General features: G+C 60.4%; 1 protein-coding gene and 1 long non-coding RNA gene across 4 annotated transcripts in view; one reads left to right on the forward strand and one right to left on the reverse strand.

The window, feature by feature from the left end:
* NAV1 (neuron navigator 1) overlaps positions 1 to 27,786 on the reverse strand; it is a 116,360-nt gene that overhangs the window by 36,322 nt on the left and 52,252 nt on the right. Inside the window, 2 exon segments of the mRNA XM_080650899.1 lie at positions 15,816 to 16,163; positions 18,377 to 18,479. Of these exon segments, the coding sequence (XP_080507025.1) occupies positions 15,816 to 16,163; positions 18,377 to 18,479 (451 nt within the window).
* Positions 15,655 to 22,393, forward strand: LOC308238656. 3 transcript variants are annotated; one of them, XR_013959597.1, is made up of 5 exons: positions 15,655 to 15,923; positions 16,962 to 17,249; positions 18,889 to 19,406; positions 20,473 to 20,635; positions 22,199 to 22,393. It is a non-coding gene; the product is annotated as an uncharacterized lncRNA (long non-coding RNA). The 3 variants fall into 3 exon arrangements; XR_013959599.1 differs by having other exon boundaries at positions 15,659 to 15,889; XR_013959598.1 differs by lacking the exon at positions 20,473 to 20,635 and having other exon boundaries at positions 15,659 to 15,923.

Raw genomic sequence — 27,786 nt, forward strand, 5'->3', positions numbered from 1 at the left:
CTCTCACGCGGTCCCCTCCCCACGGGCCAGGGCCAGCCATTCCACAGGCGTGAATGGCCCGGGCTGCGGGCGCGCCGGCCGGCAGGGCGGACACGCTGTGTGACCACACGGGGGGAAAATCCTGCCGCTTCCCCAGGTTCTCGGGGGGGGGGGGGGGGCCGGGGAGGGGGGTCAGGCTCGGACACGAATCGGCCTCCTTGTCTCTGGAATACAGGCGCCTGGGGAATCAGTAACCAGGGCGCGGACCGAGGGGTGGCAGGCCCCGGAGCCCGCAGCTCCGCACCGTGACACGGCGGGGGGGGGGGGGGGGGGGGGCGCCGCGGGTTCCTCCAAGACCCCCGACTGCTCAGCCCGCCAGCGGCTCTCGGGACCCAGTGGATGGGACCCCATCGGCGGCGCCTCCACACGGCTTCCTGGGACCTCGATGTGGGGATGGGTAATTGCAGGGTGGTGGGCGCGGGACGGAGAGGTGAGGACGCCGGGAGACGGACGTGAGGGGCTGTTTCCGAGCTGCGGCGGGCGGGCGGGACGGACGGAGGGAAACAGCAGGACGCTGAGCACAGACCCCGTCTCCCTAATTAGGACCAACTGTGGGCGAGGAGTGCTGACTCGGCGCCCCGCTTGTGTGCCTTCTCTCCGGTTTCAGGGAGTTCCCTGCTCCCCCCCCCCCCCCCCGCCTGCGCCTCTCACAGGGGGAGGGGGATGGGAAACAAGGCTCTTTCCTCACTTTTCCCTTTTTTTTTTTTTTTAATATATTTTATTGATTTTTTACAGAGAGGAAGGGAGAGGGATAGAGAGTTAGAAACATCGATGAGAGAGAAACATCCATCAGCTGCCTCCTGCACACTCCCTACTGGGGACGTGCCCGCCACCAAGGTCCATGCCCTTGACCGGAATCGAACCCGGGACCCTTCAGTCCGCAGGCTAACGCTCTATCCACGGAGCCAAACCGGTTTCGGCTCTTTTCCCTTTTTTTTTTTTTTTTACAAAATTTTTTCATTGATTTCGGAGAGGAAGGGAGAGATAGAAACATCCATGATGAGCCCTGACCGGTGTGGCTCAGTGGATAGAGCGTCGGCCTGTGGACTGAATGAAGGGTCCCGGGTTCGATTCCGGTCAAGGGCATGTACCTTGGTTGCAGGCACATCCCCAGTAGGGGGCGTGCAGGAGGCAGCTGATCGATGATTCTCTCTCATCGATGTTTCTAACTCTCTATCCCTCTCCCTTCCTCTTTGTAAAAAGTCAATAAAATATATTTAAAAAAAAGAAGAAAGAAAAAGAAACATCAAAGATGCGAGGGAATCCTGGATCGGCCGCCTCCTGCACGCCTCCCACTGAGGATGGAGCCCACAAACCCTGGGAATTGAACCCTGACCCCCCGGTTCTTAGGTCGACGCTCCACCCCTGAGACACGCCGGCCGGGCGCAAATGGACAATTTTTAACAGCATTCACACGATCGTCTTTCGCTCTGAACTGGCCGCTCATCGGGGAAGACGGTCACGGGCAGCCACACGAACTGTCTTTGCTTGGGCGAACGGGGGTTTCTCATCCAGCCTCTGACCCCAGCCAGGTCTGGGACACTATACAAGGTCACCTCTCATGCGAACCTCCTCCCACCCCCCCAAAAAAAAAAAACACCAGCCCCTACATTCTTTCCTGATGTAAAGATTTCCAATAACAGCATAGGCCTAGCCGTTAATAATGCGTTAATAATAGGTCCCGACATGTCAATTACGGCGGCCTCGGAGAACACAGCTCCACGGGGGTGGGTGGGGGGCGTGGGAGGGGGAAGGGGGGGTTGCAAGTCGCCAGAGGCAGCGGGGACGTCTCCTCGCACACGCACGCGGAGCGCAGGCCTCGGGGAGAGCGTTTCCCTGTCACACCATGACGTTGCCCTTCCTCGCCTCTCTGTCTCCCTCTCGACCAACCTTACAATTAAACACCCGCGGCGTGGCGCGTGGTTTCTAGAGAGCAAGAAGGACGGGGCTGGGGGGGGGGTGCGGGGTGCGGGGTGCAGGAAGGCCAAAGAATGCAGCCCTAGAACCGGTCAACCCCCAGCACTTCCTCATAGGTGGCGACGGGGGCCACGTATAACTTGTGAGGTTTCCTTTCTTGCCAGCCGGCCCATCAATGCTCACATCCCCGAAACCCTTAGAATAAGGATACTCATGCCCCCGGCCGGCGTGGCTCAGCGGGTAGAGCGTCGACCTAGGAACCAGGAGGTCAGGGTTCGATTCCCGGTCAGGGCACATGCCCAGGTTGCGGGTTTGATTCCCAGCCGGGGGCTTGAAGGAGGCGGCCGATCCATGATTCCCTCTCATCATGGATGTTTCTGTCTCTCTCTCTCTCTCTCTCTCCCTCTGCCTTCCTCCCTGACATCAATAAAAAAAAAAAAGAAAAGAAAAAGAAAGAAATCGCACAGAAGGGGCGTTTGCTCGTGCCTTTGATCCAGGTCTTAAGGATCCCTCTCACCCCGGGGGGTGGGGGGCAGGGTCAGCGACCTGGTCCCGGGGTCCCGGGGGGAGGGGGGCCTCGTCCCTTGGATAGCCCCTTGCGCCTTCCTCTTCATCTCAAAGTTAACTGCCTTCTTATCTCAACGCCTTCGTTCATGGATGGCTTCCTCTCCCCTGGGAGGGCCCGAAGGTTTGAAGGTTTCCCCTCCTCCAGAGCACCCAGCACCACCGAGGGCTGAATAGCAAGCACATTGTGCCTGGGGTCAAAGGTCGGCATCCGAGGGACTCCCGCTCTGCCTGGTAAAAGACCTCTCTCTCTCTCTCTCTCTCTCTCTCTCTCTCTCTCTCTCTCTCGCTTTTTACGGGAAGCCTACCATGCGTGGGAGACTGAGCCCATCTCCCACCCATTCCAAAGCCTCGGACAAAAAGAACAAAAAGGCATCTTAAGTCTGCACCCCCGAGTGGCTGCCGGGAAAGATCTTACCGGAGGGAAAACAAAACAAAACAAAACAAAACAAAACAAAACAAAACAATGAACGCCATGCAGGTGTTCAAGGTAAAAAAAAAAAAAAAAAAACCCACAAAAAACGAGACTCCCTGCCCCAGGCAGGACATGCTGGCCACAAAGGGTGAATCTGGAGGGGTAAAATAATAAAAGGGAAAAAAAAATAATAATAAAAGGGAACCCAACAGATGTGGACGCTCCACCCGGTGTGGCTCTGTGGGTAGAGCACCGGCCTGTGGACTGAAGGGTCCAGGGTTTGATTCCGGCCAAGGGCACATACGTCGGGGTGCAGGCTCGATCCCCGGCCCGGGTCAGGGGCGCCTGCGGGAGGCAACCCATCGACATGTGTGTGTGTGTCTCTCTCTCTCTCTCTCTGTCTTTCCCCCCCACTCCCTTTCACTCTCTCTGCAAAATCATTTGGAAGAAAAAAAAAAAAAATCCTCGGGTAAGAATGAACAAAAATAAATAAGTAAGCGTCTTCACGATTAGCCATAAATACAGACGTAAATAAAAAGACAAAAATGGACTTGGGAGTCTGGCTGGGTGAAAGCCTCTCACAGGGGTCCTCAAACGACGGCCCGCGGGCCCCATGCGGCCCGCCGAGGACATGGATCCGGCCCGCCGGGGGCCGCTGCCTGTCCTGCTTAGCAGCCGACGCGTCCCGGGCCCGCAGTGCGCGCATAGGAATTTGTTCATAGTTTTTTTTTTTTAAACTATAGTCCGGCCCTCCAACGGTCTGAGAGACAGCGAACTGGCCCCCTGTTTAAAACGTTTGAGGACCCCTGGCCTAGCATACCCCACAGGACACCAACCCTTCCCCAAGCTTGGTCCGCCCCCTCCCATCCCCCAGGCTGGGAGGGAGAACCGTCTTTGTGATCTGAAAAGCGGTATCTTGGGGGGCGGGGGTAACCATGTTGAGAACAGCGGGAGTGACTGGCTGGGTCTCTTGGGCGACTCTCTGAGGGGAAACCTTGGTTCTAAGTCTTGACGATCAGTGTGGGGGGGGCCCTTTGGCCTAATCCTTAAAGAAGTTAAAAAAAAAAACAAAAACCACAAAACATAGGAAGACTGAAATGAAAATTACAAGAGAAAGTTCATCCAAATCCAACCGTCTTATTTCTGGGGAACGTGGCTTCAGGCTACAGACAGCAACACAAACATGTCTCCCCGTCCGTCCGTCCGTCCGTCCGCTGCACTCCTAACCCTCCTCGGCTTAGAAGGCCCCCCCCCCCCGCCCCCGCCTCCGAAAACCTATTTTTAAACATCACGCCGTCGAGGGATCCGAAGGATCAAACCCCATCGTGCAGGAGGGTCCTAGAAGAGGATTTACAATAAGCCCCGGGCAGACGTGCCAAGCCCCGGGAATAAGAGCCTCACGCGTGTGTGTGTGTGTGTGTGTGTGTGTGTGTGTGCGCGCGCATGTGCGCGCGAGTTCCGTTTTTTTTTTTTTACGCGGCTGATCTATTTCAGGAGCTACGACCGGACCGGTGCCAAAGAGCTCGCAGGGACACGGCACCACCGTGTACCCGCGGTCCGTCCAACCTGGGCTGTCCCGTAAGACGGGCAAGAAGCAGCCGGTTTGGGCGCTGCTGTCCCCAGCATCTGGTCCTATCACAGGCCGCTTCTGCCCCCGGGCCTGGAGCCCTCTCTGCCCCGGGGTGTCTCTGAGGGATGAGCAGGTCTTGTTCTCCCCCACCCCATCCCCAGGTGCTCCGGACAGCCTAGATGCCTGCACCCCTGGTTTTCTGCCTAGAGGAGACGGGAGGATGAGCAGGAGAGAGGGGTCTCCAGGAGCTGGAGCAGGAGCTTCTGGAGCCAGCCTCCTGGGACGGGTGCATAAGTCCCAGGCATGGGGGGGACGGCAAGGGGGGGGGGGGGCGGGAAGTCAGCTGCTTCCAGCACGTGGAGGGACTGAGGGCTGATTCCAGCTCAGCTCATTCAAAGCTGGTCATGGAGAGACTGGGGGGCAATTAAGCCATCCATCCTGACACCTCACACCTCCAGCGGCCTCCTGGGGCGCTGAAAGGAAGCCCCTCCCGCCCCCGCCTTCAGGGAGGGGGGGTCTTTTTGATCCCCGCAGGCCCCCAATGTCCTTTTTACAAGGAAGGTTCAGCGCTGCCCCGGAGGCAAGGCCTGGGCTGAGCCAGTGTCTCTCGGAGGCCTGAAGCCAGGGTCGTTACATTTTATAGTCGGACTCCGGGCCATTCGAGGGCTGACCTCCACTTTAACAACATCCCTGCCGACTGCCAACAATCCTGAGCATCCGGTCTGGAAGGGAAGACAACCACAGGCCCCACCGGGCCCCACCCCACAGGCGGCCGGCAGGGTAGGTGGAATTCAGCCTGTAATGGGCTAAGGCAGGCAGGCAGGTCCCCACCTGGGCGCACCTGCCCAGGGGCCTGTTTCCGGTAAGGAGCCAGGTGGCCCCAGGACAGGCACCGTGCAAAGCCTGGGTCTCCTGGGGCGGGGCGGGGCGGGGTGGGGAGGAGCAGAGGAAGGGGGCGGGGAGAAACCCATTCAACAGAAATGGTGGCCTAACTTTAGACAAGGCTGTGTGGGAAGGAAGGTGTGATGGGCTGGGAAAGGGGGTGGGGTGGGGGAGTGGGGGGCAGGGAGAGCACGGGGGGGGGGGGGGGAGGGGAGGCGGGGAGAGTACAACCCTTGGTAACTTTCCTTGGGCACCCCCAGTTTGATCTGAAGGAGGTTCTGGCTGCACAAGTGGGGAGGTCGTGAATGACCCCTTCTCTCCACCTTCTCCAGGGTGAGCTGACTCAGGGCTCAGCTCCTGGGATCTCACTGAAAGTAAGACACCCCCCCCCGCCCCGCCTCCCCGCAGAAGTCCCTAAATAAACCTATTCTCGGCCCATAAACTGGTTCCTCTCGAAGACATCCCCGACCGACTCCAAGTCCCATTCCACCGGGGGCCGCAGCCCTAGCCAGTGTGGCTCAGCAGGCTCTGTCCCCAGTCCCAGGTCGGGGTGCATGTGGGAGGCACCTAATGGGTGTGTCTCTCTCACATCGGATGTTTCTCTCTCTATCTCCCTTCCTTCCACTCTCTCTAAAAATCAACGCAGAAACATCCCCGGGGTGAGGATTAACAACACAAACACAGAGGGTGCTGCCGTCTGTCCTACTGGGTGGGGACAGACGGTCTGGGGCCAGCAGGACTCCAGCTTACAAGGGACTCTCTCTCCCGGGCCCCCAGGGCCGGGCCCACTTCTCCGGCTCCTACGTGAGGCCTGGGAGAGACCTGGGCCCCCTCCAAGGAAGCCTGGAGCGGGCAGGCGACGGGGTGCAAGTCTGGGCTCCTGAGGTGTGAGTGGTCGCAGCCTCATTCACTCCCTCCCTCACCCAACTTCCCGCAGCCACAGGCTGGGCAGACCCAGGCCAGAGGAGGGAGTGTGGGCACTGGGATGTGAGGACGGTCCCAGTGAAACCAGGAAGCCACAGCCCTCTTTCTCAGGCCCCAGGGACCCCTCATCCGCTCACTTCCCCTACTCCATGGGGAGCCCTGTGCAAAGTCCTCACCTTTCAGGGGTGGTCTGCCATCCCCCCACAGGGCATTTCCCCCCATAGGCACCCCCATCCCTTCCCAGACCCCATTCCCAGGCCCCACTCCCTCTCCAAAGGATTCCACCGGGGGTGGGGTCACAAATCCAACACCACGCCCCTCAGGTCTCCCTTCTCCCCGCCACCTCCTCGTTTCAGCCCAGGAGGCACCCAGGGGTTAGGGGAGCCATTGCTGAGCGGGTCAGGGGCTGCACCCCCTCCTGGAGCTCGCCGGGTCCCCAGCACCCCCCACGCTCTGCCGGCAACCATCCAAGTTCAATCAAGTTGTGCTATTGTCTCAGCTTCGTCCCCGTCTCTGGGGAGTCCCAGCGAGGCCTCGCCTTCCCGCTCCCCGAGCCGCCCGGACCCCGCACACACCCACCCCGTCCCCAAATGCCCCAGCCTCGTGCACGCACCTGGGAGGTCGCTGCCCCCCAACCCTCAATCCCAGGTCAGAGGCGATCCTCCTTCCCCCCCCGCCCCAGGCTGCAGCCGCAGTGGCGCGGGGGGCCCAGGTGGGGGCTGCAAACCCGACCCCAAGACCGGGTCCCGGTGGGCGCGCGGGGCTCACCTGCGGGGGAGGCGCAGCGTCCTCCGCGCCCTGGGCGGGGGCAGGTGCAGCATCTTCCCGGCTCCGGCCATTTTCGGGGGGCGCCTGGCCCCGAACCACCGTGCCCGAGCCCGCGCCGGGGACCGAGGTGAGCGCCGGCCACGCGGAGGCCGAAGCCAAGCTCGGCCAGCCCCGCCCCCTCGGCCCCGCCCCGCCCCGCCGCCCTTAAAGGCACAGCGCCCCGTTTCCTTCTCTCTGACTCCACCCCGGGCCCACAGCGTGCGGGCCCTTTAACGCCCGGGCAGGTAGACAAAGAAGACGCCGCAATCCGGGGCCCTAGAGCTGGGGTGCAGCGGGGTTGAGGGGCCATGACCCTCGACAATCAGGGGTGCAATGGGGGTCGGATGCCTCCACCCTAGGAGCTGTGGGCGGGGTGCAGCGGGACCAGGAGCGGAAGGGCGATCCTCCGGAGGGAGCTGGGGTGCAGCGGGCCCGGGTTGGGAGCTAGGGGTGCAGCAAGGCAAGGAGCTCCGATCCTCCGGTGGGTGCCGGGTGCAGCGGGTGCAACGGGGTCCCAGAGCCGGGGTGCAGCTGGACGGGGCCTCCACCCCCATCTGGGCCACAGCGGTTAACCCCTGAGATACCAGCAGGGCACAGAAGTGGAGGCCCCCTGAGCCCCATCCCCCCCAGGGCCTTCTCCCAGCTGCCCCAGCGCCAGTCCTGCCCAGAGGCTGGCTCGGGGATCTCCCCACCCAGGGAGGTCGATGCCACCCACCTCCTACAACCTCAGGGGTGCAGCCCAGCGTTTCTCCGGCACCTGGGACTGGACACTGGGCGCCAGATGTGCGTGGGGGGGCGGAAACACAGCTCACACCACACAAGAGGGTCTGTGCCTCCGTCCAGGGGGGCACTTCCGGCTGATGCCGGGAAAGCGTTCCTCCACGCGGAGGGTTTAGTTAGAGCAAGAAGAAAGGGATCCGTGCCCGGCCTGTGTGGCTCCGTGGTTGAGCGTCGACCTATGAACCAGGAGCTCACAGTTCGATTCCCGGCCAGGGCACGTGCCCGGGTTGCAGGCTGGATCCCTAGTGTGGGGCGATCAGTGATTCTCCTTGTGGGGGTTTCTATCCCCCCCACCCCCCGCTCCCTTCCTCTCTGAAATCAATAAAAATATTTTTAAAGAGTGGGGTCCAGTAGCCGGGTTCTCCATGTTTTGGAAACGGTGCACTGATTAAACCCACCATTTCTTTCAGCCACAGAAACACGGCGGCGATGGCGTTATTACAAAGCTCTCCCCCCACCTCCCACCCCCATCCCCCCGTCACAAGCACTGAACTAAGATGACCTCGAACCACCCTGGGCAGCGTTCTCTGGACTGGTCAGTGCCACCAGCCCTTACCAGCCCGCTCCCATGCCAGCCTGGGGCTCAGAAAGAAGGTTTGGAGGGTCGGAGGCACAGTTCGGGGTGGGGGTGCAGCAGATCCACAACGTGGTGTCTCAGAGCGCAGTGTCCAGAGCGCGGCCCTAATCCAGCCTCGGGGCCAGCTGGAGGAATGCGTTACCGCTCTGCCAATATTTACACAACCTCTGAGCTCTGAGGAGACCTGCCTCCCCATCACCCCGCAGCGCAGCGCAGCGGAGAGGACACCTCCCGGACCAGACAGAGAGCTACTGTTTCGGGCCAGCTCAACACCCTCCTCCCTCCCTCCAGCCTCAGGGTCTCTGTGCGGCTCTGAGAACACGGGGCAGATGGGAGGATGGGGACGGAGACAAGGGAGAGGTTGCTTCCGCAACAAGGACGGATGGACCCTGAGCTGGCCTGCCTGGGCTGTGTGCGCATGTGCATGTGTGTGAGTGTGCACAGGCGTGCAAGTGTCTATGTGGGTGTGTGCATGTGTGTGTGGATGTGTGTGTGCACAGGTGCGCATGTGCATGTGTGTGAGCGTGCCTGTGTGTGAGTGCACAAGTGTGCCTGTGTGTGAGTGTGCACAGGTGTGCATGTGTCTATGTGGGTGTATGCATGTGTGTTCGTGTGCACAGGTGTGCATGTGTGTGAGCGTGCCTGTGTGTGAGTGCACAAGTGTGCCTGTGTGTGAGTGTGCACAGGTGTGCATGTGTCTATGTGGGTGTATGCATATGTGGTCGTGTGTGCAGGTGTGCAGGTGTCTGTGTGGGGGTGTGCATGTGTGCGCACGTGTGTCTGTGACCTTCGAGCTCAGGTCCCTGGGCAGGAAGCAATGATTTAGAGCGGGCGGAACATGCACTGCTTCAGGCTCTCCATCTCCGAGCTGCATCTCTAACCGCTGGGCCTCTGAACTCTGCATCTCTGACCTCTGGGCCTCTGAACTCTGCCTCTCTGACCTCTGGGCCTCTGAACTCTGCATCTCTGACCTCTGAACTCTGCGTCTCTGACCTCTGGGCCTCTGAACTCTGTGTCTCTGACTTCTGCATCAAAACAGAAACACAGTCTCCGTTGAGCCTCAGGGCCTCTCTCAGCAGCTGGCCTGCCCTCCAGGGTTGAGCACCCCCTTCACTCTCCTACGTGACCCAGAAGCTTCCTTTCCAAGCTGCCGCGTCCTCTCTGGTCCCAGAGGCCTCTTCTCCCCAGAGGTGCCAGGCAGACCCTTTGCAAACATGCCCGATGCCATCGCTCCCCTCCCCGAAACCTGCCCGTGGCCTCCCCGCTTGCTCAGAAGGAAAGTACAAGACCCCCAGCTACCTCGGACCTCATTGCTGACTCCTCTCCCCTTACCCTGGCTCCAGCCACGCCGACCTCCCTGCAGGGCCCTGAGCATGCACCCATCCTCACCACAGGGCCTTTGCACGTGCTGCCCTGTGCAGAGACGCCACCCCTGACCCCCATCTCCAAGAGCCCTGCCCGTCCCTCGGCCCCTCCCTGCCCGATTTCCCCAGCAGCCCACAGCACCGCCTACTCGACCGACCGCGTGACTTCTGGTGACAGCGGTGATAAGCTCTGGCCTCCTCTTCCAATAACACTCAGCAGAACCTCAGCGTCCCGGCAAGCCCACCCCTGAGCCTGTCCACATGGCGGGTCGCCCTAGACTGGCCCTGTCATCAGACCCAGGGGGGCCGAGACAGAAGCCAGATCGCGGGGCAGAGGGAGGCGAGACAGAAAGGGGAGACGAGGGGCCGGGAAAGGGCGGGGACAGGAGTGAAGATCTGTCCCTGTGTCGCAACCTGGAGATGCCCCGTAGGGACAGGGGACGGGAGAGACCCTTCCTGCCTGGCTGGCGTGGATCAGAGGTTGAAGGTCGACCTATGAACAGGGAGGTCACGGTTCGATTCCCGGTCAGGGCACAGGCCCGGGTAGCGGGCTCGATCCCCAGTGCGGGGCGCGCAGGAGGCAGCCGATCCGTGATTCTCTCTGATCATGGATGTTTCTATCTCTCTCTCCCTCTCCCTTCCTCTCTGAAATCAATAAAACTATATTAAGGATAAATAAATAAAAGAATAGACCAACACAGAAAAGCACAGAAGAATCAGGGGTTCTCAGGTCACGCATGGGTAGATTTCCAACAACAAAAAAACATTTAGCCCTCACTGGTGTGGCTCAGTGGATGGAGCATCGGCCTGCGGCCTCAAGGGTCCCCGGTTCGATTCCGGTCAAGGGCATGTACCTGGGTTGCGGGCACATCCCCAGTGGGGGGGTGTGCAGGAGGCAGCTGATGTTTCTCACTCTCTATCCCTCTACCTTCCTATCTGTAAAAAAATCAATAAAATATATATTTAAAAAAAAAATTTTAAAATAAAATAAAATCTAGATGAGGACTTTGATAGGTTGGTTTTCCAGGGGTGACCTCTCCTGAGCCCCCAGTGCGTACAACACGATATCCTATCTTCTTTTTTTTTTTTTTTTTAAATATATTTTATTGATATTCTACAGAGAGGAAGGGAGAGGGACAGAGACCGAGAAACATCGATCAGCTGCCTCCTGCACACCCCCCACTGGGGATGTGCCCGCAACCAAGGTACATGCCCCTGACCGGAATCGAACCCGGGACCCTTCAGTCCGCAGGCCGACGCTCTATCCACTGAGCCAAACCGGTTTCGGCTTTTTTTTTTTTTTTTTTTTTTTTTTGCTAATTCTCACCCGAGGATATTTTCCCATTGATCTCTAGGGAGAGTGGGGAAAGGGAGGAGGCTTAGGATTCAAGAGGAGCAACCAGTGGGCGTACAGGCAGGTGAGCAGGGCCGGTGGGAAAGGTCACACCCATCTCCGCAGCCTCCTCAGCCTCACGCATGTCTCCCGCCCGATGGTCGACCAAATTGTATGTCATCCCACTCAGTGAACACCCGGCAGGCAGCGCGATTGTAGGTTACTAGGACACCCGGGAGGAGGGGCCGCTCCGCACGCGGCTTCCGCCTGCATCCGTTGCCATGGCAACCAGCATCCCTCCAGCGGGCCCCTCTGGAATACCTGGATCCCTCCCACCTTCCGCCAGCCCTGCTGGGTCTGAAGGGGCCACAGGCAGCCGGATCCCACACCGACTGGGGGCGGGGGGGTGCTACCATTCTTCTGTTTTAAGAACGAAGGGGTGTTTCAAGAACTGGGGGTCTCTCTGACTCTATACCCTCCTTCCTCACCTTCCCTCTTTTAAAAAAAAAAAATTTTTTTTTGTTGATCTGGGAAAGGAAGGGAGAGGGAGAGATAGAAACATCAATAATGAGAATCATGGATCGGCTGCCTCCTGCACACCCCCTACCTGGGGATCGAGCCCAGAACCCAGACATGTGCCCTGACCGGGAATCGAACCCTGTGACCTCCTGGTTCAGAGGTCAATGCTCCACCACTGAGCCACGCCGGCCGGGGGCCATCTCCCTCCCTCCATTTATTTATTCATTTACTTATTTATATTTTTATTGATTTCAGAGAGGGAGAGACAGAAACATCTACTGGGGATCGAGTCCGAACCCCGGGCATGTGCCCTTGAGCAGAATTGAACCCAGACCAGGCTGATGCTCTATCCACGGAGCCAAACCGGCTGGGGCATCTCCCTCCTTTTATTTTATTTTATTTTTTTAATATATTTTATTGATTTTTTTACGGAGAGGAAGGGAGAGGGATAGAGAGTTAGAAACATGGATGAGAGAGAAACATCCATCAGCCGCCTCCTGCACACTCCCCACTGGGGATGTGCCCGCAACCAAGGTACATGCCCTTGACCGGAATCGAACCCGGGACCCCTGAGTCCGCAGGCCGACGCTCTATCCACGGAGCCACACAGGCCGGGGCCATCTCCCTCCTTTTAGATCTGATGCGATTCAAGGGCAGAAACCGTTTCCTTCCTGAATCGAACGTTGGGGCCTCCCCAGCGTGGCCCCCACCGCCCGTGCCCCAAGCCTTGTGTTCCACGGGCCAAAGCCAGTCCTGGTCCAGCTGCCCCTGGGTGGGCCGCCCGGCGCGCTGCCGGGAAAGAGAAGACAAAGGCAGAAGCCAAAGAAACTCTTCTCCCTGCTCGTCCGAAATTCAGAGGGCTCCCCTCTCCTTGTACAAACCCCCACGCCCAGCACCCAATGCGAGCGGATTCCTGCGGCTGAAGGGGGGGGCGGGCACATCGGGGGTCCCTCTCAGGAGGGGGCAGCAGAGGCCCCGGGCGCTCTGCAAGGCCAGGCGGTGTCCCTTTAAGGCCTGGGCTCCCTGACTCGGGGAGCACAGAGCCAGCCTGGGAGAAGGCAGCGGCCTCCGGTTTATTTTATTTGACATTTTTCAACGTCAGGGCACTTCAGAGCCAAAGAGGAAACAATTCGCAGCTGCTCCAGAGCCCCAGGCGCAGTTCAAGAGGACAGGCTGGGGCGGGGGAGGCAGGGGGAGACGCGGCGGGGGGCGGGGGGGGGGGAACCTGGGACACCCAGCCACACACCAAACAGGGAGCCACCAGAGGAGCCACAAGCCCACTGTCCCCAACCCGCCCCCCCCACCCCCACCCCCAGCCTCTTCCAGAAGCCGCCTGCTTGGCCAGCAGGGAGTAGCAAGAAATATGCAAAGTGATGAACAGCAAGGACCTACAACCAAGATTACCCAGCAAAGCCCTCACTTTTTTTTCTTTTTAAAATATATTTTCATTGATTTCAGAGAGGAAGGGAGAGGGAGAGAGAGAGAGAGAAACATCCATGATGAGAGGGAATCATTCATTGGCTGCCTCCTACTGGGCATCGAGCCCACAACCCAGGCATGTGACCTGACCGGAATCGAACCCAGGACCCTTCAGTCTGCAGGCAGATGCTCTATGCACTGAGCCAAACCAGTTAGGACTCAACAATAACCATTTTTTAAAAGAGAGAGAGAGAGAGAGAGAGAGAGAGAGAGAGAGAGAGAGAGAGAGAGAGAGAGAGAGAGAGGACCTGCTGGCTTGTCTAAGGTCCCACGGCCCTTAGCTGCTGAGCACACGACTCTGACCAATGTGAGTGGCGCCCCTGGGGGTGTGCAACCTGTCAGTACTGTGGCTCAGCCTGGGACCCTGGCCCTCACTCTGGGGAGATGGGGCACAGCCACCCAGACTGCCATTTGCACAGACAGACATGGAGACTTGCGGGGGAGGAGGGGGTAACCCCTAGTTAGAGCAGGGCAAAGGGTGAGGGGAGGGGGCCCGGGGAGGGCTGGCTGACCTCCTTCCCCTCTGGGCACACGTCCTGCTGGACCCCTTGCCTATGTCCAACTCCGTGGGGGCCGACCTCCCGCTCTGACTCGGGTGCTGGGATGGGGGGACAGATGGCTGCAGACCTTATCTTATTATTATCTTTTAATTATTGTCTTTTTTGTTAATCCTCACCCGAGGATATTTTCCCATTGATTTTTATTTTATTTTTTAAAAATATATTTTATTGATATTTTACAGAGAGGAAGGGAGAGGGATAGAGAGTTAGAAACATCAATGAGAGAGAAACAATCCATCAGCTGCCTCCTGCACACCCCCCCACTGGGGATGTGCCCGCCACCAAGGGACATGCCCTTGACCGGAATCGAACCCGGGACCCTTCCGTCCGCAGGCCGACGCTCTATCCACGGAGCCAAATGGGCTAGGGCCACACCTTATCTTCTTTAGATTCCAGACCTGACTATATTTAGAAAAACAAATTCCTCTTCTCTCTTCAAGAGGTAAACGTGTCCGAGCTGTCACCCAGGACACTCCGCAGCCGAGTCGAGGTTGTCTAGTGTCACCGGGGCGGACGGTGTCAGGCGGTGATCCGTGTAGGTGCCAACTTTTAAGTGGATCGTGCACAACTGGACAGCGTCCGGAGCGGGGAGGCGGAGGGGGGCGGGGGAAGGACTGGGACGGGCATGAAACCTCGGCTCACTTAAGAAAATATGAAAATAGCTGCCCCTCCCACCCCCTCCTGCCTGGCACAACCTAGGAGCACCGGAGGCACGGCCGGCCTCCCTCGGGTCCCAGCTGCAGGCCGGCCAGCTGAGCTGAGTGCGAGTGAGGTCTGAGGTCAGGGCCGGGATTTACAGGCCATAAACAAACCCCAAATGCGTCAGCTGTTTTGCTCGGAGCAGCCCGCTCAGCTGGTCAGCCCCGCCTGGTCCCTCCTGGTCCCTCCCTGGGCGGGAGCAGTGGGTGGTCTGAGATTTCTTCTCGCGCAAACTTGGGGGGTTTCTCCTGGGGAGAAGGAGTCCCTGCCGCTACCTGTGTGGGCCCTCGGAAGGTCCCAGCGACGACGGGAAGGAAGAGTGGACTCGGCCAGCACCTCTTTCTTCCCATCTGCCCCACTCCCTCCCGGCTGTTACCCCGTCTTGGTGGCTCCACAAACCCCACCCTGTCCACTGGGGCAGAAAAAGATTAAGATGAGCCCGGCCGGCTGTGGCTCAGGGGTGGAGCGTCGACCTGTGAACCAGGAGGTCACGGTTCAGGGTTCAGTTCCCCCAATCAGGGCACATGCCTGGGTTGTGGGCTCGGTCCCCAGTGTGGGGCGTGCAGGAGGCAGCCGATCCATGATTCTCTCTCATCACGGATGTTTCTTTCTCTCTCTCTCTCTCTTCCTCTCAGAAATCAATAAAAGTATATTTTAAAAAAAGAAAGATAAGAAGATGAGGGTCCCGTGGGGCAAGGACCGGGCAGAGGGTTTGAGGCAGGGGCAGGAGGGCACAGGACAATCAGTGGAGGAGCAGAGATGGGGGGGGGGGGGGTGGGGGGGCGGGGAGACACTGGGTAATACGGGGACAGGGGCTGGGAGCCCGGGAGGAGGCGGTGCAGCTGCGACCCACTTCGCTCACCCACACGCTTTCTCTCCTTAGCAGCCTCTCGAGACAGACCCATGGGGGCTTATCACCCTCTTTGCACCAACGGGGAAGCAGGTGAGGTCGCCCAAGGTCCACGCAGAAGCGCTGGGACCAACCTTCTTTCCAGGGCCCCTCCCACCTACCAGCCTTTTTTGAAGGTCAAGGACTACGGCGGGGACACCATAGAATGACAGCCACAGCGGCCAATGAGAGGAGGCATCAGCCCCAGAGAGCACAGAAGGACAGCCTGGGGGGCCAATGAGAGGAGCATCAGCCCCAGAATGACAGCCACCGGGGCCAATGAGACGCTGGCCCTGCCCACCACACCCAAGTCTAGCAGGACCAAGGATGAAGTGCATTCATTTCAGGGGCGATCAAGACCAGAACATGGAGGCCCCCCTGTCACAGCACAGCAGACACATACGGGATCCCGTCCCACAGGTCCCTCTGTGTGTGCCCCCCTAACCGCCCCCCCCCCGCCCCCCCGCCCCGCCCCGCAGAGCAGGGCCCGCCCTCACCCGGTGGTGATGTCCTCGTCCTCCGTCAGGGTCTTGCCCATGAGGTCGCTGTCGCTCATGTAGCCGGACTTGAGGTCGGCGTCGTCCGCGTCCAGGCGGGAGATGTGGGTGAGCTTGCTGGGGCTGCGCATGGGCATGGTGTGCGAGTAGTGGGCCCGCTCCCCGTGCATGTACCAGGCGGGCGGCCCCTCTGAGCGGCAGCCTCCGCCCACCGAGGGCGCGTCGCCCGCCTGCAGCCGGGGGCTGGCCTGGCCGTAGCGCCACGACAGGGGCGATGAGCGGTTGGAGAGGCTGGACACGCTGCGGGGGTTGGCGTCGTCACTGTCGTAGCAGGTCATCTCCAGGGAGCTGGGCGGGAGCAGAGGGCATGATTCACTCGGGGCATAGCCGCCTCCTGCCCCCCTCAGCCTGCTCCCCAGAGCCCCCCACCTGCCCCAGGCCACCTCCTTCAGGAGGCCCTCAGCCTGCCTCCCCAGAGCCCCCCACCTGCCCCAGGCCACCTCCTCCAGGAAGCCCTCGGCCTGCTCCCCGGGGCCCCCCACCTGCCCCAGGCCACCTCCTCCGGGAGGCCCTCGGCCTGCTCCCTGGGGCCCCCCACCTGCCCCAGGCCACCTCCTCCGGGAGGCCCTCGGCCTGCTCCCTGGAGCCCCCCACCTGCCCCAGGCCACCTCCTCCGGGAGGCCCTCGGCCTGCTCCCCGGAGCCCCCCACCTGTCCCAGGTCACCTCCTCCGGGAGGCCCTCGGCCTGCTCCCCGGAGCCCCCCACCTGCCCCAGGCCACCTCCTCCAGGAAGCCGTGGGGGACTAATAGGAACCTGTGCTAACAGCAGAAGTGGCCCTGGGTCCGTGGTAGACAGAAAGCCAACCAGGACTCTCAGTTCCCTTTCCCATAAAGGGAGACAGAAGCCAGAGGCCCGAGGCCCGCTCCCCCCTCCCCCCCGCCCGCCCCCACCAATCCGCTGTGTGCAAAAGGCTTTTGGCCTTCCTCTTCCCCAGCCCCCTGCTCAGCATCGCCTGCCTGGGATCAAGCTGCTCTGCTCAACTTGGGGGGCTGGCTGCTCAGAGTCAGTGGCCCCAGGAGGCTGAAGCTGCCGCCTCGGGAGGCGGAAGCTGCCGTCACTCAGGGTGTGACCCTCTTGGCAACTAGGTGCTTTCTGCCTTCCCGGCAGGGGCTGGCGGGCCCCCGGTCAGCGCTGCTCCAGCCACTTCCCCGGCCGGGGAAGGAGGAGGATCTTCAAGATTTCAGCCCGGCCGGCGTGGCTCCGGGGTTGAGCCCTTCACCGGAATCAGATCTGGGACCCTTCAGTCTGTGGGCCGATGATCTAGCCACAAAGCCAAACCGGCGAGTGGCCTGATTTTAGTTCCACTTCTGAGCCATGGCAATCCCACCGTGGGCTGGGATGGTGGAGAGGTAGTGAGCTCCCCGTCACCGGAGGTATGTAAATGCACTCTTGCTACCACTTGGGCTAAGGAAGGCCTTTCTCCGTTCTCCTCTCATTCTCCAGCCCCAGGAGATGGGGTGGAACCGCTTTCTTGTCCAGCTGGAGAGGCGGCCTGTCCCCCTCAGAGCCTTCCTGTTTCACACCCCCACAATTTCCCAATCCTGGCGGCTGCTCGCTCTCTACCCCCTGGCGCTGCAGCATGAGCTCATCTGGGCAGCCCGAGAGCCCGTGGGGGAAATTCTGAGTCACAGAGGCTGTGGCCAGGATGCCCTGTGGCGGGGGGGGGGGGGGGGGGGGGGGGGCAGCAGGGGGGGTTGCTGCGGGAGGGTGATGCTCAAGCAGCTGGAGGCTGCGAGGTCCCCGGGATGGGTGGAGGGGCGCACCCACATGGCACAGAGTCGGGGTGACACTGTGTGGGACCCCACTGAGCTTCAAGCCCAAGAGACAGGAGGGCCTATGGCTCAGGGGCTGAGCATCGACCGATGAACCCGGAGGTCACGGTCACGGTTCAATTCCCGGTCAGGGCACAGGCCCCGGTGGCGGGCTCGATCCCCAGTGTGGGGTGTACAGGAGGCGGCCGATGAGTGATTTTCTCTCTCTCATCATGGAGGTTCCTCTCTCTCTCCCTCTCCCTTCCTCTCTGACATCAATAAAAACATATTTAAAATTAACAACAAAGATGCCCTAGCTGGTGTGGCTCAGTGGATAGAGCATCAGCCTGCGGACTGAAGGGTCCCGGGTTCGATTCCAGCCAAGGGCACATGCCTGGGTTGCAGGCTCCATCCCCCGTAGGGGATGTGCAGGAGACAACCGATCCGTGATTCTCTCTCATTATGGATGTTTCTCTCTCTCTCTCCCTTCCTCTCTGAAATCAATAAATATATTTAAAAAAATAAAAATAAAAAAAAATTAACAACAAAGAAGAGACGAGAGGGAAGCTAACTACAGAGTGAAAGACCCCTGTATTGGAGGGCACCCCCCCTAGACTCCCGGAAGGAGGGAGACTTCAGAGCAGGAAGAGGAAAGCCTTTGGGGACCCCATGGGACTGACGAGGGGAGGTCAAAGAGGGAAAGGGGGCCTGGAGGCGCGGGGGAGGGCGTGACCCCCTCTGCAGCTCACCTGTGGGTCACCTGGGACCCCCGCAGGCTGGACATGGTCTCCTCCAGGTTCTGTCGAAGGTCCAGGACATTCTGCACCGTCCTCTTCCTCTGGGACTCTGGGTCTGGGGGGGAGAGAGGAAGCTGGTGAGTGAGAAGGACCTACCGCTGGGAGCCTGGGGGTCAGGGAGGCCGAGATGGACCCGTCTCCCCAGAGGCCGGTCCTGGGGCCTGGTGGTCCCCGCCCCTCAGGCCTTGTAAAGCCCCAGACACATGCCTTGGACCATTCTGAACCCTCAGCCTTGGGCCCGGCTGGCGTGGCTCCGTGGTTGAGTGTCCACTTATGAACCAGGAGGTCACGGTTCGATTCCCGGTCAGGGGCACGTGCCCGGGTTATGGGCTCCATCCCCAGTGTGGGGGGCGTGCAGGAGGCCGCCGATCCATGATTCTCTGTCATCATGGATGTTTCTGCCTCTCTCTCCCTCTCCCTTCCTCTCTCTAAAATCGATAAAAAAAAAAAATAATTTTTTTCAGAGGAGCCCCAGAAGCTGAAGAGGATTGGAAGGATCTGGACCGTGAGCACCAGGGCTGGCACAGGGCTGGGCACGGAGCAAAGCAATGCCCACTCCCTTCCTGCCACCTCCACTTGAGCACCTTCTGCCTTATCCGGTTGGGAGCCGGCTCAGGGGTGGTCTCCACACCCCCAGGCCCGCGTCTGCTGCCCATTCGGAGGCAAGGCACCCTCTTGTTTCTGAGCGGAGGGCCCGGCGGGATGTCCCTGCAGCACGCGGAGGAAGGAGCAGCGGGCTCGGGTCCGAGAGGCTGCGTGCAAGTCATGGCCACCGCCTCCCCAGCTCGTGCCCGGGAGGGACCTCTGTGAATGCGGCGACAGCCACAGATACAAGTGCACAGAGGGCCCCGGAGCCTCCTGGGTTCGTGAAGATGGGACCACACGCACCAGCGGCAGAGCCCCGACCCGATTCCCAGTCCAGCTCCACTCCATCCCGCCGAGGGCAGCGCCCAGGCCTGGTTCTGACGGTGAAACGGGAACGGTGCGCTGGGAGGGCACGGGCTGGGTGGCAGGGATGATTCTACCTCTGCAGTAACAGGAACCGGCCAGCAGAGGGCGACAGCCTCTGCCGCCTCCCAAGGCAGACAGCTGGGCTGGGCAGAAACCACACCTGGTCCCCCTTCAGCAGGGGTGAGTGGGGGAGGCTGAAGGAGGGCTGTGGGGCCAGGTGGGCATCCAGCTGCCCTGCGAGGCCTGTGCCGCCTGCCACTCTGTCGACGGGACCCTCTGGTGGCCGCACGGCGCAGGCCGAGCCCTCCAGGAGCTGGATGGCAGCACAGACCGGTTGCCCCGCGGCTTTTCCGGGGGACGGGGAGGGCGGAGTGCCCACCTGGTGTCTGCACCCCTCTGTCTAAGGAGTCAACCCACCGGCCCCTCCCAGACTGGTTTGAGGAACCTGGGGCTGCAGGGGAGCGCGGAGGGTGCTGTGTGCTGAATGGGGGACCCAGGCGGTGAGAGATGCTGCCACGAGGGGGGCGGGGGGCGGCATCAGGGACTTGGACCAGGACGCACCAGGGCAGAGCCACGTCGCCCAGAGCGAATGCAGGAAGTGAGCGGGTTTGCAGACCCCAAATCAATTTCTTTTCGAGGTAAAACCAAAGCCAGACCCAGGAAAAATAACGGCACTTTGTAATCTGAGCCACAGACGGCGGCGGGTGGGGGGGTGGGGGGGTTGGGGGGGCGTGGCCCGAGGCCCTGGTGCAAGGACAGGACCCCTGTCCTCTGGGGGTGGAGGGGGTGGGGGGAAGGGGGAAGCTCAGCAGAGCCAATGGCCACAAGGTGAGAGGCCGCTTACCCAGAGGTCACAGGTCAAGGAGACACAGGCTGTGGGCAGCCCAGGGTTCCCTTTTCAGCTCTGCCCTTTACTGCTGTGTGCCCTGGAGGAAGTCGCTCGCCCTCTCTGAGCTGCAGCAGCCTCACCTGCAGCCTGGGCTGTTGACAGCTGCTCCTCACAGGAGCGTGGGGTGATGGTGTGTGCGCCCCACGAGCCCTGAGGGCTTTCTGCTCCCTAACCGGCACCCCCGCCTCACCACCCTGCCCGCCCCCAGCCTTCCAGGGGCAGCACAGGCCCCTCTGGACCTCTGGCGTGGACTCTGGACGGGCCCCTGCGCTCCTGACTCCTTCTCAATCCCAGCGGTCACAGCCCCAGCAGGAAAGAGACGGCCGGGCCAACCGTTTTCTGGAAGGACTTGGCAAAGGGACTGTGGACAGGTGTAAGAGCAGGGGGAGGTGGCACCCCAGAAACAGAGACCATCCAAGGTCTCAAGGGGGTGGGGTCATGGCCACGTGATCGGCCAGAGGTGCACACCTGAACAGGGGGCGTGGCCACATGATCGGCCAGAGGTGCACATGTGAACAGGGGGGCGTGGCCACGTGATCAGCCAGAGGTGCACACGTGAACAGGGGGCGTGGCCACGTGATCGGTCAGCAGTGCGCACGTGAACAGGAGGGCGTGGCCACGTGATCAGCCAGAGGTGTGCACTTGAACAGAAGGGCGTGGCCACGTGATGGGCCAGAGGTGCGCACGTGAACAGAAGGGCGTGGCCACGTGATCGGCCAGAGGTGCGCACGTGAGCCGGTGGGCGTGGCCACGTGAATAGCTGGAGGTGTGCACGTGAGGACGGAGGAGGGGCCGCGTGAAGGTTGAAGGGAGGCAGCCAGGAGCCCCCAGAAGCTGAAGAGGCAGGAAGGACCCTCCCGTGGAGCCTTTTGAGGGAGCACAGCCCCCACACACACACCCTGATTTCAGGTTCTGGCCCCAGAACAGGGAGAATCTGTAGTTATCTGAGCAGCAGCCCCAGGAAATAGATCCCTTCCTGCCTCTCCTTTTGGGGTTTTGACCGTTGTTTTTGTTGTTTGTTTTTTTTAAAATCCTCACTGGAGGATATTTTTCCATTGATTTTTAGAGAGAGTGGAAGACGGAGAGAAACATCCATGTGAGAGAAACACATCAATTGGCTGCCTCCTGCACGCCCCCGACCAGGGCGCGGGCCGGGGAGGAGCCTACAACCGAGGTACGTGCCCTTGACTGGAATCGAACCCGGGACTTTCAGTCTGCAGGCCGACACTCTCTAGCCACTGAGCTAACCGGTTGGACTTCCTGATGCCAGGTCGCTGGGCTGGGTCCTGAGCCTTCAGACCATGCCTACTCCCAGGCACAGAACCCCAGTCTGTCCCCCCAAAAGCCCACACCCCCCCTGCAGGCCTCAGAGAAGAGAAGTCCCTATGATCAGCTCTGGGGCTGGCTGCCCAGAAGGGTCACCAGGGGGCGCTGTCGGTCCTCCGTCGCCATGGCCACGGGCGGGTGGCTGTGGGCAGGAGTTCGCAGCACCCACCCTGGGGAGCAGCCCGGGGCGCCCGGGGGCGGAGGGGGGGGAGCCCACCAGCTCAAGGGAGGCCCAGGGAGCTGTGGGCTCCACCCAGAAAGCTCAGACGCAGGCCCACTGCCCTGCACACTGGGGGGGCGGGGAGACCGGATGGGGGTTCCGATCTGCGCCCCGAGGTCTCACTTCTGCTCCTCTGCAATGTTCCAGGTCAAGGCACTTGTCTGAGCCCTGGCTGGTGTGGGTCAGTGGATGGAGCGTCGGCCTGCGGACTGAGGGGTCCCGGGTTCGATTCTGGCCAGGGGCACATGCCTGGGTTGCGGGCTCGATCCCCAGTAGGGGGTGTGCAGGAGGCAGCCGATCAATGGTTCTCTCTCATCATGAATGTTTCTCTCTATCCCTCTCTCCTCCTCCCTGAAGTCAATAATTTTTTTTTTTATTTTTTAAAAAGCTTGTCTGAGCTGAACATCGACCTAGGAACCAGGAGGTCACGGTTCGATTTCCGGTCGGAGCACAGGCCCGGGTGGCGGGCTCGATCCCCAGTGTAGGGGCGTGCAGGAGGCAGCCAGCCGATCCATGATTCTCTCTCATCACGGATGTTTCTCTCTCTCCCTTCCTCTCTGAGATCAATAAAAACGTATTTAACAAAAAAAAGACTTGGACTCCAGGCCCAGCTGGGAGGACAGACCCCCTGCAGACGCCGTCCCCGGCCCGACAGGCCCTGCCTCTCATGCCCAACGGGCCTCGATATTTCCTGCACACGTTTCCATCCGTGACGCTGCCCAGGCCCGTCATGGACACCTGCTCTCATGCAGTCCGGCTGCAGGGAGGTGGGAGTGGTTGTTATGGCAACAGCGGACACAGCAGAAAACCATCTGCAGGGGGGAGGGGCTGGGGGCGGGGCCCAGGGGTGGACCACCACCAGGGATGGAGGCGGAGGTCGGGGGCGGGGGCGGGGGAATGGGGGGGGCGGGGGGGGGGCGGGGGCAGTCCTGGGGAGTTTCTGGTTGTGAAACGAGTAATATTAGTATGGGCAGAGCATCAGCCCCTGTATCAGAGCTGGTGTGCCTCCCCCCCGGGGCTTTCTCCCTGGAGGTTCCAGAAAAGACTCCTATGTGCCCGATCCCCTCGACCCTCTGCCGCTGCCCAGCCCCAGGGGCCCTCAGGCTCAGCCCATCTGCCACCATCACGCCTGCCACCTCCCAAGATGGTCCCACCACCCACCGAAAGGATCGGGCTTGGACAAAGACCAAGGGTCCCCTGCAGGGCTTGGGCCCAAACTGAAGCAACAAGGCTCAAGGTTAGCTCTACGGAGGACTTCCGACGGAGAAGGCAGAGAAACGCTACGGTGAAACTTGGGTCATGCAAAACAGACGATGCTAGCCGGGCGGGCGTGGCTCAGAGGTTGAGGGACGGCCCATGAACCCGGAGGTCAGGGTTCAATTCCTGGTCAGGGCACGTGCCCAGGTTGCTGCGGGCTTGATTCCCAGTCGGGGGCGTGCCAGGAGGCAGCCGATCCATGATTCTCTCTCCTCATGGATGTTTCTCTCTCTATCCCTCTCCCTTCCTTGCTCTCTGTAATCACTAAAAACATGCTCAAAAAATAAAAATAAAGGCAGTCCATGTTCTCCGAGGCAGGAAGGGAAGGGGAGAAAGAAAACAGTTATCTGAGTGTGAGCTGAGCACCGATATCTACCCCGTCCTCATCGCTCCCACGTTATAGATCAGGGGTCCTCAAAATTTTTAAACGGGGGGCCGGTTCACTGTCCCTCAGACCGTCGGAGGGCCGGACTATAGTTTAAAAAAAAAACAACAAAAAAAAACTATGAATGCCCTGGCCGGTTTGGCTCAGTGGATGGAGCGTCGGCCTGCGGACTGAAGGGTCCTAGGTTCGATTCCGGTCAGGGGCATGTACCTTGGTTGCGGGCACCTCCCCAGTGGGGGGTGTACAGGAGGCAGCTGATGGATGTTTCTCTCTCGTCGATGTTTCTAACTCTCTATCCCTCTCCTTTCCTCTCTGTAAAAAATCAATAAAAATATATTTAAAAAAAAAACAAAAAAAAAAAACTATGAACAAATTCCTATGCGCACTGCGGGCCCGGGACGCGTCGGCTGCTTCGCAGGACAGGCAGCGGCCCCCGGTGGGCCGGATCCATGTCCTCGGCGGGCCGCAGGTGGCCCGCGGGCCGTCGTTTGAGGACCCCTGTCAGATGCTTGGCTCAGAGAGGCCAGTTCACTTCCTCGGCTCACGCAGCTTGTGTGGGTGCACCGCCGGGATCTGAGTCCAAGTCCGACTCGGAAAGCATGCTTTTTCTTTGATTTTTTTTTTCTTTTCTTTTTTAAAAATATATTTTAATGATCTCAGAGAAGGAAAGAGCGTTAGAAACATCCATGATGATGAGAGAATCATGGATCGGCTGCCTCCTGCACGCCCCCTCCTGGGGATCGAGTGCAACGTGGGCCTGTGCCCTGACCGGGAATCGAACCCTGACCTCCTGGGTTCATCATCCGTCGATGCTCAACCACGGAGCCACACTGGCCTGGCTAACGTCCACGGTTTTTCCAAAATAAATGACAAGCGACAACCGAGACCCATCGAGCCGGACCCCGGGAGGCCCCTCTGACTGGCAGGCTGGACCGCGTCCCTCCGGGCCCCGGGAAGAGGCCCGTCCCCTCCGCGGGATGAATGAGACGCGGGATTGCCAGGAGACAGACGAGGAGCGGGCTGCCGGCCAGGCCCGGCTTCTCTCTCTCCGAGACGGCGGCCTCCAGCCAGCCCTGGCCTCGCTGGCCGGCACGGCTCCGGCCCGAGACGCCCTTAGGGCCATTCTCCTCCCTTTCCCCGCCCCCCCCCCCCCCCGGGGCCTCGTCCCGCTCGGGACCCTGCCCATCTTGGGCCTCGAAGCACCTTCCCAGAGCGCCTGGCAGGCAGGTTGGTACGGCCTCCTGCCAACACCCGGCTGCGGTCGCTGCTTCATCAGGTCCCTGGCCTCCTCGGGTCGGCCGAGTCCAAGGCAGGAGCCTGGGAACCAGCCACAGCCAAGCAGAGCGTCAGCCCCTTCCCTCCTCCCGCCCCCACCCCCCTTCGCCCTCCTCCGTAGCACAGGTGTGGGACGGAGGCTCCCCTGCCCTCCTCCTGACCCCTAACCCTAATGCCCCCCACCCCCACCAGCGGGCCTCCCCCTGGAGGGACTGTGGGGTCCCCTCTCCTCTTTTTTTTTTTTTTTTTAATATATTTTATTGATTTTTACAGAGAGGAAGGGAGAGGGATAGAGAGTTAGAAACATCGATGAGAGAGAAACATCCATCAGCTGCCTCCTGCACACCTCCTACTGGGGATGTGCCCGCAACCGAGGTACATGCCCTTGACCGGAATCGAACCTGGGACCCTTGAGTCCGCAGGCCGACGCTCTATCCACTGAGCCAGACCGGTTTTGGCCCCTCTCCTCTTTTTAAAAAAAATATATTTTTATTGATTTCAGAGAGAAAGGGAGAGGGGGAGAGAGAGAGAGGAACATCCATGATGAGAGAGAATCATGGATCGGCTGCCTCCTGCACGCCCCCTACTGGGGATCGAGCCCGCAACCCGGGCCTGTGCCCTGACCGGGAATTGACCCGTGACCTCCTGGTTCAGAGGTCGGCGCTCACCACGGAGCCTCGCTGGCCGGGCCTGCGACAGGTTTTCCACGACAAAGCCACCTCCCAGGACAGAGCCCGGGACACGGACTCCTCCCCATCCACGCGTCTCCCGATTCGCTTCTGATGTGTGTCCAGAGGATGGACCGAAGCTCAGGGACAGGCTGACCACCACCTGCCGAGGCCGCAGCCGCCCCGGACTCTCCTCGCAGCCGCTGTGGTCAGATCAGTGACCCTCAGCCCAGCTTGGGCAGGAAGCTAGCAGCTGGCACCCCCTGCCCTGTGCCCCCTGGGGCGCCTGGGCTCAGAGGAGAGACAGAGACGAGACGGAGAACAGGGATTCTCTCTCCTTCCACGGACAAAGGGAGTCCCCGGCCCCCAGGTGTCCTGCCCCCCCCACCCTGTCTACAGCGAGCCGATTCCCGTGCCCCTTGTCCAACGTGGGGGGGCCCCGTGACAACCCGGGCCGCAGCTCTCCCTGCTGTCGGCACTGCAGGTCCGTTGCCATGGGAACCGCGGCCGAGGATGCTCCTGGGACCAGGGAGCAGACCTGGCTGATGGCCGTCTGTGCCTGTCCCTCCCCCGACCGGGAGGCCAATGCGGGGCGGGGGGGGGGGGGTACACCAGGGAGAGACTTTTGCACGGGAGGGCCGAGCCCCGGCTGGAGGCCGGGCACCAGCTCAGGGAGCTTCGAACACACTGTCCCGGCCACCACGGGCCGCTGCAGCACAAGACTTCCGTGTCTCGCCAAAACCGGTGTGGCTCAGTGGATAGAGCGTCGGCCTGCGGACTGAAAGGTCCCGGGTTCGATTCCGGTCAAGGGCATGTACCTTGGTTGCGGGCACATCCCCAGTAGGGGGTGTGCAGGAGGCAGCTGATCGATGTTTCTCTCTCATCGATGTTTCTAGCTCTCTATCCCTCTCCCTTCCTCTCTGTAAAATATCAATAAAATATATTAAAAAAAAAAAAAGACTTCCGTATCTCGAGGTGGACACCCAAGTCCTGGGCTCGGCATTCAAGGCCTCCTACAAGCAACGTGTGGCCTCACCTTCTATCACGTCCCCCATCGGCCTTCCACCCTCACTGGCCGGCAGGCTGCAGCTGCCCCCGCCCTCCCCTCCTCCCCGCCGCCGCCACGCAGAGGTCTCTGGCCCCGAAGGCGGACGGTGCCGCCGCCAACCCCACTGTGACACCATCGCCTTTCTGTGTGGGTACAGCTCTGGCCACGCTAAGGATGTTGGGGCGGAAACAGAATATGGGGGGCCAGTGAGAACTGTAAGAAAGGTGAAGCCTGCTCTGGGAACCGCGATGCTTTCGTTCCGGTTCAGGAAGGCACAGGTGAACCTGGCGGGGAGCTGCCCGTGGGGCCCGGGAGCTGTGATCGTGGGAAGATGAACAAACAGCCTTTGCTGCAGAAGCCGGAGCCGCCGGCCCCCGGAAGACGCCCAGCCCTTTGCACACCCACAGGCCTTTGCAAAACTCCGGACCTGTAAACTGCCCACTTGGCATGCATGCCCTTTGCCTACGTCCCCAAGTAATGCCTGTCCTTCTGCCCCACGCAGGCAGCTGGCGTATGGTGGGGGCAGAGCAGATGTGTGCGGCTGCCCTGCCCTCCTCCGCTGCCGGCAGGATCGGAATCAACGCTCCTAAGTGACTCCGTTCTGTGTCCGCTGAATTGGCTCCAGTCATGACGGGCCCATTCATCCCTTGGATGCCCCCGGTTACAAGGACACGCCTCCTGCTCCCACAGAGATGCCCTGTGGATCTGCTTGCTCAGTGGTCGGCCAACTGCGGCTCGCGAGCCGTGGTTTGCCACTCTGTCAGGGGTCCTCAGACTTTTTATTTATTTTTTTTATATTATTTTATTGATTTTTTACAGAGAGGAAGGGAGAAGGATAGAGAGCTAGAAACATCAATGAGAGAGAAACATCGATCAGCTGCCTCCTGCACACCTCCCACTGGGGATGTGCCCGCAACCCAGGTACATGCCCTTGACCGGAATCGAACCCGGGACCCTTCAGTCCGCAGGCCGACACTCTATCCACTGAGCCAAACTGGTTTCGGCAATGTATTTTTTATTGATTTCAGAAAGGAAGGGAGATAGAAACATCAATGATGAGAGAGAATCATTGATTGGCTGCCTCCTGCACGTCCTCTACTGGGGGGGAGGGGGGGAAATCGACCCGCAACCCGGGCATGTGCCCTTGGCCGAAATTGAACCCAGGACCCTTCAGTCCGCAGGCCGACGCTCTATCCACTGAGCCAAACCGGTTTCAGCATCCTCAGACTTTTTAAACAGGGGGCCAGTTCACTGTCCCTCAGACCGTGGGAGGGCCGGACTATAGTTTAAAAAAAAACAAACTATGAACAAATTCCTATGCGCCTGCGGGTCCGGGACGCGTC

This window comes from Plecotus auritus (genome assembly GCF_963455305.1).
Source record: "Plecotus auritus genome assembly, chromosome: 14".
NCBI lineage: Eukaryota > Metazoa > Chordata > Mammalia > Chiroptera > Vespertilionidae > Plecotus > Plecotus auritus.